Source organism: Chelonoidis abingdonii, chromosome 1, assembly GCF_003597395.2.
Source record: "Chelonoidis abingdonii isolate Lonesome George chromosome 1, CheloAbing_2.0, whole genome shotgun sequence".
Taxonomy (NCBI): Eukaryota; Metazoa; Chordata; order Testudines; family Testudinidae; genus Chelonoidis; species Chelonoidis abingdonii.
The window spans coordinates 334,506,340-334,516,647 of NC_133769.1; the positions used below are offsets into that span (position 1 = coordinate 334,506,340).

Below are 10,308 nucleotides of genomic sequence, written 5' to 3' on the forward strand. Positions count from 1 at the left end.
AAGCAAAAGTGGATGGGAACCTGGGAGGCAGTGACCATGAGATGGTCGAGTTCAGGATCCTGATACAAGGAAGAAAGAAGAGCAGCAGAATAAGGACCCTGGACTTCAGAAAAGCAGCCCGACTCCCTCAGGGAACTGATGGGCAGGATCTCCTGGGAGAATAACATGAGGGGGAAAGGAGTCCAGGAGAGCTGGCCGTATTTTCAAGAATCCTTACTGAGGTTGCAGGAACAAACCATCCTGGTGTGTAGAAAGAATAGTAAATATGGTAGGTGACCAGCTTGGCTTAATAGTGAAATTTTTGCTGATCTTAAACACAAAAAAGAAGCTTACAAGAAGTGGAAGATTGGACAAATGACCAGGGAGGAGTATAAAAATATTGCTCAGGCATGCAGGAGTAAAATCAGGAAGGCCAAATCACACTTGGAGTTGCAGCCAGCAAGAGATGTTAGAGTAACCAGAAAGATTTTCTTCTTGTTGCTAACATACCTGAAGAAGTCAAGGGAAGTGTGGGCCCCTTACTGAATGAGGGAGGCAACCTAGTGACAGAGGTTGTGGAAAAAGCTATTGTACTCAATGCTTTTTTTGCCTCTGTCTTCACAAACAAGGTCAGCTCCCAGACTGCTGCACTGGGCAGCACAGCATGGGGAGGAGGTGACCCTCTGTGGAGAAAGAAATGGTTCAGGACTATTTAGAAAAGCTAGACAAGCACAAGTCCGTGGGGCTGGATGCGATGCATCCGAGGGTGCTAAAAGAGTTGGTGGATTTGATTGCAGAGCCGTTGGTCATTATTTTTGAAAACTCATGGCAATAGAAGGAGGTCCCAGATGACTGGAAAAAGGCTAATGTAGTACCCATCTTTAAAAAAGAGAAGGAGGAGGATCCGGGGAACTCAGGCAGTCGGCCCATCTCAGTCCTGGAAAAATAATGGAGCAGTCCTCAAGGAATCAATCTGAAAAGCACTTAGAGGAGAGAAGTTTTTTGATCAGAACAGTCAGCAGATTCACAAGGGCAAGTCATGCCTTGACAACCTATGCCTTCTATGGCGAGATAATGACTCTGTGGATGAGGGGAAAGCCGTGACATATTTATTCCTCTTGACTTCAGCAAAAAAACTTTTTATATGGTCTCCTACAGTATTCTGCCAGAGGTCGTTTAAAAAGAAGTATGGGCTGGAGAATGGACTATTAAGGTGGCATAGAAAGGCTGGCTAGATCATGGGACTCAAACAAGTAGTGATCATATGGCTCCATGTCTAGTGGCAGTGGTATCAACGGATGCCCCAAGGTGGTCTGGGCCGATTTTTTTCAACCATCTTCATTAATGATCTGTGAGGATGTGTGGGACTGCACCTCAGCAAGTTTGCTGACGACACTATGGAGAGTGGTAGTCCTGGAGGTAGGGACAGGATACAGAGGGACCTAGACAATTAGGGACTCTAGACAAAAAATCTGATAGGTTCAACAAAACAACTGTAGAGTCCTGCACTTAGATGCGAAGATTCCCATGCACTGTTACAGACTAGTGACCAAATGCCTAGCAGCATTCTGCAGAAAGGACCTAGGGTTACAGTGAGAGAAGCTGGAATGAAGTCGACAGATGTGCCTTTTGCAAAAGGCTACCGATTTTTCTGTTAAGTAGGGCTATGCCAGCAATTGAGGACATATTCATTCCCCTTCAATTTGACATTGGTGAGGCCTCATCTGGATTACTCTGAAGTCCAGTTTGAGCATACACACTACAAGAAGGTGTGGAAAAACGGAAAAGAGTTCAGCAGAGGGCAAAAAATGATTAGGCGTCTGGAGCACATGACATAGAGAGAGGCTGAGGAACTGGGATTATCTTGCAAAGAGCAGAATGAGGAGGGATATGTAGCTGCTTTCAACTACCTGAAGGGGGGTTCCAAAGAGGATGGATCTAGACTGTTCTCAGTGGTACCAGATGACAGAACAAGGAGTAATGGTCTCAGGTTGCAGTGGGGGAAGTTTAGGTTGGATATTAGGAAAAACTTTTTCCATTAGGAGGGGGGTTAAGCACTGGAATGGATTACCTAGGGAGGTGGTGGAATGTCCTTCCTTAGAGGTTTTTAAGGTCAGGCTTGACAAAGCCCTGGCTGGGATGATTAAGTTGGAGATTGGTCCTGCTTTGATCAGGGGGTTGGACTAAATGAACTCCTGAGGTCCCTTCCAACCCTGATATTCTATGATTCTATACTAATCTAAATAAAAACACAACTAAGACCTAATGCAAGACCTGATAAGGAGAAGAATAATAGCCTGGTAATTTTTCTCCTGGAAAAAGACTGCCATCAAAAATGACACAGTAAAAAAAAGTAAAGGTGGAACATATGGTCTTTTTGTGGACAGAAAGGATATTGCTCTTAATTTTTATGTGACACCTAGAGATTACAGTGATAGATACATTACAACTGCACTGATAAATAGAACCATACCTCTACCCTGATATAACGCGACCCGATATAACACGAATTTGGATATAAAGCGGTAAAGCAGCGCTCTGGTGGGCGGGGCTGGGCCACTGTTGGCTAAGAGAAAGACAACGGTGCTGCTTGGCAGCACAGTTCAGCTAACAACTCCCAGTGCGCAAGCCAACAACCCTCCCCTGGAGTGGAGTCCTCTAGGCAACAGCCCGTCAGCCCTCCATGGCAAGGCGCTGGGACATGCGAGTGGACTCGTCTCTACCTGCACAGAGCTCGTTGTTTTGCCACCATATTGGACACGCTTCTGAAGCGGCCACCCACAGGGCCAGCCTCACCTGGCTCCCGCATCTACTGGCGATCTGGGGTGGCAGCGGCGGTGGGGTGGAGCAGAAGGGCACAGCAGGAGAGACACGGGAGCCACCAGCGCAGCGCCCCGCCCGAGCCTTGCTCACCCTAAAGGGCCCAGCTCCCCATCGAGGAGTCAGGCCACACAGTCCCTGCTGTCCACGCAGCAAAGGCTGCGGCTAACCGGTGCAGCCCTCAGCAGGGAGGCAGGACCAAGGAGCCACCTTTCCCAGAAGGGAGGGGGGAGAGGACAGAGACTGAGCACTTCCGTGGGAGGATTGCCAGGGGCAGGAAAACAGGACTTCCCTGCTCCCTGCTTAGAGCGAGATTGCAGCAAACAGTCCAGGGGTAGCCGCTGTATAACTCAGACCTGCTGTGGTCACAGCTGCCATCATGCTGGCCCTTCAGCCTAGAGTATGGGCTGTAAGAGCTCTGAAAACTAGCTGGGGACCAGAGAGCTGGGGATCAGTGTATGTCAATCAAAGTCCAAAGCAAGTTTGATAAAGTGCTTTCACCTACAATGCGGTAAGATCTTTTGGCTCCCGAGGACAGCGTTATATCGGGATAGAGGTGTATTTACATTAAAATTTGATATATGAAAGCTCTCTCGCTCACTCTATCTGGACCAGTTTTGATTTTTCTGCCAGAGGCAAAAGTTAACCTTCTTCAGTATTCATTGGGGTGGAGGGGGTGAAACATACCTCATGATTTAGCACAAAATAAATTATTCCGCCATTTTCTCTAATGCATGTTCTCAGTCTATTCTTCTCCTGAATGGGTAAATGTTTCACTTTAAGAAAGAACACACAGTTTTCAAAGATTGCCACAGTCATCCTATTAAAAAACAAAACAAAACAAAGTGTTTTAATTCACAAAACTTCCAGAATTTCTTTGGATACCATACCCCACCCAAGTGACCTATCACCAAACATTACAGCCTTGTCTACAGTAGGGACATTTAAAAAGATTCCACTGTTATTAATACTCTTTTCAGATCCATCAAGGGGCCACTCTGAATTGGTTTTAACCATAGTTTCTGAAATGCTGCTGAACAGTGTCTGGCTTGGTCTAGACTTGCAGATAAATCATGTTATAAAACAGTTCAGCTGCACCTGCTGCTCAAATCTGTTATTAGCAGTGGGCAATTTTCTTATTTAGACAAGGTTAAAATGACTCTGTCTCTTACCAATACAACAGCATTACAGTACATGGAAATTACTACTAGGGTGACCAGACGTCCTGATATTTAGGCATTTGTCCTGCGTCCTGCCTGATGTTTGGGGTTTTTTTGCTCTGCCAGTGCGACTCTGTTTTCCTCCCCAGCCCACTCCGCCAATGGGACTCCTCCTTCCTCCTCCCATGTGTCCTGATATTTTCTTCATCCCATCTGGTCACTCTAATTCCTAGAGTCCTGCGGCGATAAATTTTTTTTATCCGCATCTAATCAGTGATCCACAAACATGGTCTGCAGATATAAAAAAGATATCCGCAAATCTGCAGAGCTCTACAAATTCCATATTTAATCTTATATACATTTCCATTTATAGGCAGAGACACTATACATTTGTCACAGATACACAGGTCCAGTATTCTCAAACAGCTCTGGAACAGTTGCTGGAATGATCCCCATCTATGTGTCAACTCCCTTAGGGTCACACTCTTTCACTCAGATAAACCCCTTGGCTTTACCACCTCCTGGGACTGAACCTCAGAGCCTTCAGCACTCTTGTTTCACACCATGAGCTCCTCTCAGCGAGTCCACCTGAATTATACACCTGGGGAAGACTTACACACCCAAAGGGAGCAATGCACACCTGACTTCCTCATTCTGGAGTGACTCTCAGATAGTGTTGTAAAAACAGAAGGGTTTATTATACGACCTTAGTTAGCGTGGAGAATAGAAAGTTACAACAAAGTCCCTCTGGGTCAGACCAGAACTAGAGCCCTCTCTGACCCACCCTCAAGTGCCAGTCCAGAAGTGTCTCCTGCTTTCTGCAGCCCACATTTAACAACCCCACTGCAGTCCTTTGTTCTTGTTCCCAGGCAAACCTTGACACCTGGCCATCCATCCTCCTTAGCCCTTTGTTCTCCAGATGATCAGGCAAATGTTTGCCCCAGGCCCCAGACAGCTAGGCATCAGTCACACCTGAATTTCTGGGTCTATGAAGGAGTAAACAACCTTTTTCCACCATCTAGTTAAGCATGTAACACATAGGGGAAACTGAAATACACATGATATTCACACAAAATATTATGAAAAATTTCCACTTTGTCACATTACACACAAAAAAACTACATTAAAAGAACAACATGTTTGCAAAGTCAAGGTCTCAGAAGTTAGGATGTGCCCAAATCAAGGTTGCCCAAACAACCTTAATTGAGCTTCTTTGTGTGTATACATTATGATCACATGCTACTTCATCCATACTGTTTCTGCTTCATTAACTGTACAGGATGGACTGCGCTCCAGTGATGAATCAGTACTGCATAGTTAAACCACTGTCCATTTGTTGAAGAAGCTGGAATGAGTGAGTGGAAATCTGAGATGAACTGAAGTGGTAAAAATCTTATAAGATCAATAGAGCATTTTGGTCCCTTTGATGTGAATAGTCATATAATTTCAGCACTGCCAGACTGAAACCCTAGACTGAACCTAAACTGGAGTTGAACACAGTTTCCACAGATCATCTCAAATCCCGCTCTGAGAATGTACAGTTGCCAAAAAGAGAATTTTCTCAATATAACCCAGGGGTCGGCAACCTTTCACAAGTGGTATACTGAGTTTTCATTTATTCACTCTAATTCTAGGTTTTGCATGCTAGTAATACATTTCAATGTATTACTATACAGGTCTCTTTCTATAAGTCTATAATATAACTAAACTATAGCTGTATGTAAAGTAAATAAGGTTTTTAAAATTAAATTAAAATGCAGAGCCCCTGAATCGGTGGCAGGACTCAGGCAGTGTGAATCAGTGTCACTGAAAAATCAGCTCAGGAGCTGTGTCATAGGCTGCCTACCCCTGATATAACCTCTAGAATAGACTCTGGCCTGCAACCCCCTTTTAAAGTTTGATGTCATACTGACTTAGAAAAATAATGTACTGTATCTGTGCAGCCAGAACAATGAGATTTTCTAGAGTTTAAAGTAAATGAAAATAATTACAAAATGTCAGTCTAGCCACCCAGATCTGATCTTGCAATTCAAGAAACAACCCAAACAGATGGCAATAATTCCCAGAAAAGCACCTTAAAGGGCATTCCGTGTTACACTTTCTCTGTCAAACTACTCACGGCTCAACTAGAAAAGAGAGAAGTTTCTTAAAGAGATGAGGCCTGTAAATACAGTTAACATCTGAAACACCCAGTAAACAGAGAAGGAAGTGCAAATCCAAGGGGAGGAAAGATTTCATTCTCCCTCACCTTCCCCCTTATTCGTCTGCAACCTAAATAAGAAACACAACTCTATATATAGATGTAAAGAAGCACCCGAGTTCATCCCTAGACTAAAATCTAGTGTTAGAGAGTGAGACAAACTTACCTGCTGGGAGCGAGCTCTCTGCCTAGAGGGATCTTCCGGGATCTGCAAAGATGCGTGACAGAGGCTGCGTGTAAATAACTGGAGGGGGTGGAATGTTCTCCGGTTCCAAAAGTACTAAAGGGAAACGCCCGTCCAAATGGCACAAAAGAGAGCATTTGACTGCGAACCAGACGATCAACCGAATTGAACACGAAGCAGGTGCTCCTACTGGGCAGCCGCAGCCGTCTCCGCAGGCGCTGGAAGTAGACGGCGATATTGACAGTGCAAGTGAACTTTGGGGGACCTTTCAGGGATTAGGAAACTGAATCCAGCCGCCCCTGTTTCATCCCTCTGGAGAATACAGAGGGGACACCACAATACTGGGGCTGCCGGGCTGGGTTTTCAGTCGCTGTTTCTTTTGTTCTGTTGGTGGGTGGAGATGATTTTACTCTCTCTGCCTCTATTACAGATTCTTCTCCACCCATCCCCATAGGGAGAGACTTCAATTCAGACAGCAAAATCCTCCCCCTAGCTAGTGACCCAAATACATGTTTGTTGTATTCGTTTTATAGAAATAATAAAAGCACAAGAGTATCACTCATCAAGCAACTATGTCCTGTTCCAAGCAGGCAGCTTTATTTGGGGACTCAGCTTGCTATTAAGGATTAACACAAAAGGGTTTGCATTTTACTTCCACACACACATTTCCAAAATCAGTCGAATCTGACCAGGTATTTTTACCTGATATAGGATCTGAATTTAGTTCGTGCTCTTTGACGCATGTTAATGAAGCATATGTCTTCATTTTTTGGAGTTGCAAAGCTTCACAATAAGGATCCATCCACACTACGCAAGTAATTCATTGATGATAACGGTTGTCTGCAGTGAGCCTGATACCAATCACCCTTCAACTGAATCTGAAAACTATTTGTTTGCTAGACAAGTCAGCTTTCTCCAGCACTGTTATGTAAAGATATTAAACTGCTTTTAAAACCAGATGAGGCAAACGAGGGGACATGTGAGGGTGAAAATGGAGGGGAATCTGTTGCCAACAATCATTGGCTATAATCCTACTGTAATCTAAATCCATGCTAGTGGGCTTGCACCAGGGGTGAAAGTAATTTAAATAATTTACTGGTACCCTGGAGTCCTGAGCAGGGGGTGGGGCCTTTAGAGCCCTGGGACCTTTAAATCCAGATTTAAATGACCCCAGGCTCTGGTAGTGGCAGTTGAGAGTCCGGGGCCTTTTAAATCACTGTCAGAGCTGCCAGCTGCAGGGGTGGCTTGGAGCCTCAGTACTCAGGGGCCATTTAAACGGCCTGGGGCTCTAGCCGTGGCTACTGCAGTGGAGCCCTGAACCGTTTAAATCGCTGCCTGAGCCCTGCTGCCAGAGACCTAGGGTGGTGGTGGCCAGGTGCTCCGGCAGAGATTTAAAAGGCAGCTGCTGCAAGCCCCTGGCTACCACAGCAGAGCCCTGGGCCCGTTAAACCACTGATGGAACCCTTGGGGTCCCAGCTGCCACTGTTACCCTGGGGCTCTAGCAGCAGAGCTAGGGTGGCAATTTAAAGGGTCCAGGGCTCTAGCCACTGCTACTGCCCTGGGTCCTTTAAATCGCTGACCGAGCCCTGCTGCCGGAACCCTAGGGCAGCAGCGGCAGCTGGGCCTGCTAGCAGTGATTTAAAGGGCCAGGGGCTCCCAGATGCTGCTACCACAGTGGATCCCTGGGTGCAACCCCCAAATAGCTGGAGTCAAGGCCCCCACTCTTCTGAGAGCCCTTCCTGTTCTGGAAAGCAGCGGCCCTTCTGTGCAGCTCCCAGCTGTTCTTGTCTCTCCATCGAGTTAAAGAAACAGCAGCTCCCAGCTGTTCCTCCCCTTCCGCCTCAAGCAGGCCTGGCTCAGCTGTTCCGCAGGGAGGAGCCCAGTGGCACCATGTGACCCCACATGCCCTCCTGCCTATATTTCACCTCTGTTTAGGAGGAAGCAGACTTGGAGGATATATGGAAGAAATTAAGATATACTGAGGTAAAGACCAGTATTGGCAAGCAGCAAGGAATTAAAGAGCTGCATCTAGTTCATGCAAAGCAGAACCCATTGTTCCACTGTCTCCGTTGCTATAAAGGTGTGGAGACAAGTCCCAGCCTGTTATGTACCACTGGCTGCTAGGTGCACAATGGTGAGTCACCTGCTGCTGGAACTGAGGGCTGGTCACCTAACGGGCTTGTTACCTGGAGACCAAAAGTGTTCACAGACCTGCCTCAAAGGGGAAACTTACAAAGCCCAACATTTCCCCTTTTATTCACTCCTGCCCTTCCCCCTCCTGCTTCCCCACCCCTGGCAATTGACACCAGTGGCAAAGACTTGTTATTAAACACGCACCCGCATTCAAGGGAATCCCAACACGACTCTAACGCCTCCTCGTTCACCCTGGCAGGCCCACGCCTCCGTTTATGATGATACGTGTGTGACGCTGTTTAACAAGACTGCAGAGCTGGCGGCGGCGGCACGGGCAGCAGCCCCGAGAAACCCTTGGCCCCTAAAAGCCAGAGACTCAACATCGCTCGTAGTCACCTCGCCAATCTGGGAGGCGGGGAGGGGTCGCCCTGTGGGGTTGGCAGCGAGTGCCCGAAGGGGAGAGCGGCGGGGACCTCCCCTAGCCACAGCCAGGGGAGGCGGTGGTGACTGAGAATTCAGCCCCGCCCTCTAACCGCCACAGGCTGGGGAAGGTGGGGGCGGGGAGCTCGAGATATACCATTGAAGCCCAATAACGTCGCGGCTGCTGACTGAGGCTCTCGGGAGCTGTAGTTAAAACGCCGAAGCCTCCCTCGCAGCCCGGAGAGGAAGTCGTCGAGTTGGGACTACAACTCCCACAATACCCCGGGGCCCGGCATTGTCCAGCCTGTGGCGCTGGGAGGCGGCACGATGGCGGCAGGTTTGTAAAGGGAGCTGGCGGGGGGCGCTGGGCCGAGGAGCTGCTGTTGCGTAGCGCATGAGGAAGCTGGATGTAGGCCGCGCTCGGCTCGGCGGGTGCCTGGGTGGGGGTCGCGCGGAGTAACTGCCTCGGTGCGCAGGGCCGCGGGTGAGGTGTTGGGCGGGGGCAGCAGCTGTTGCGGTCCCCCCCTGGGAGAAGCTGCTTCGCGCCCCCTCCCCCACCGGTGTCCGAGGGAGGGGCGAGGTTCCTGGCGGGGGAGGCTGTTGTGCCCACCCCAGTATTCACAGGGGTTATGCTGAGGTACGCAGGCCACTAGGGCAGGGCAGGCGTTGGGCCCCGTGACGTGTTGGGCAGAGGGACATCGGCCCGTGTCCAGGGGGAGGCTGCAGGCGATGAGGGCGAATGCCACTGTAGTTTGTTTTGCCCTCCCAGCAGCTGCACTGTTGAGTGTATGAGGGGCTTGCTGCCCGCCCGCTTGAGATCTGTGGCGTGATGTCCCACCTGCCAAGTCCTGTTTGTCAAGAGGGAGATGGTCTCTTTTGTACGTTCATCTAAAGACAGCTTTTAAAAGCGTCGACTTCTCATGGGGGGGAAAAACGGCGTTTGCTTTGTGTGCTTTAGAACCATTGGAAATGGCTGGAATTGTCCAGGCTTGACGGGGGGAACCTTGTCCCCCCTGTGGTTGTGATATGAATGCCCGAGTGGGAACTCGCCCGTCCCTGTCTTGCTCCTTTGTTGTAACAGTTTGCAATTCAACTACAATTCAGAAGCTGCAACACGGTGTAGGCTGAAGAATATGTTGTACCTTGAACAAGAGCAGACACAAACTAGGACCCGAATAAAGTGTTTTCAAAAAATGAGCAAGATTTTAAGTGTTTTACTTTCAGGGAAACCGTAAAATTCACCATATCTAGATAGACTTTAAACACTGCCTTAAAATGAATGCCAAATGGGTCGTCTTGGCAGCTCCTCAATGAGTTTTTTCTCTTCCCACTCTTAGGGACCATATTTAAAAATCTCAGGGCTCCCTCACTCTAAATATGTTACTTGATTCACTGCTTATATGTGCTGCATC

General features: G+C 48.0%; 1 protein-coding gene across 1 annotated transcript in view; it reads right to left on the reverse strand.

Annotated features, from left to right (window-relative positions):
• PARP4 (poly(ADP-ribose) polymerase family member 4) overlaps positions 1-6,535 on the reverse strand; it is a 117,184-nt gene extending 110,649 nt beyond the window's left edge. The window contains exons 1-2 of the mRNA XM_075066109.1: positions 6,326-6,535; positions 3,487-3,619 (exon numbers count right to left, since the gene is read on the reverse strand). Coding sequence (XP_074922210.1) covers positions 3,487-3,619; positions 6,326-6,480 — 288 coding nt within the window. The 5' untranslated portion in view covers positions 6,481-6,535. The remainder of the gene's footprint in view (positions 1-3,486; positions 3,620-6,325) is intronic.
• Positions 6,536-10,308: the final 3,773 nt, after the last annotated feature.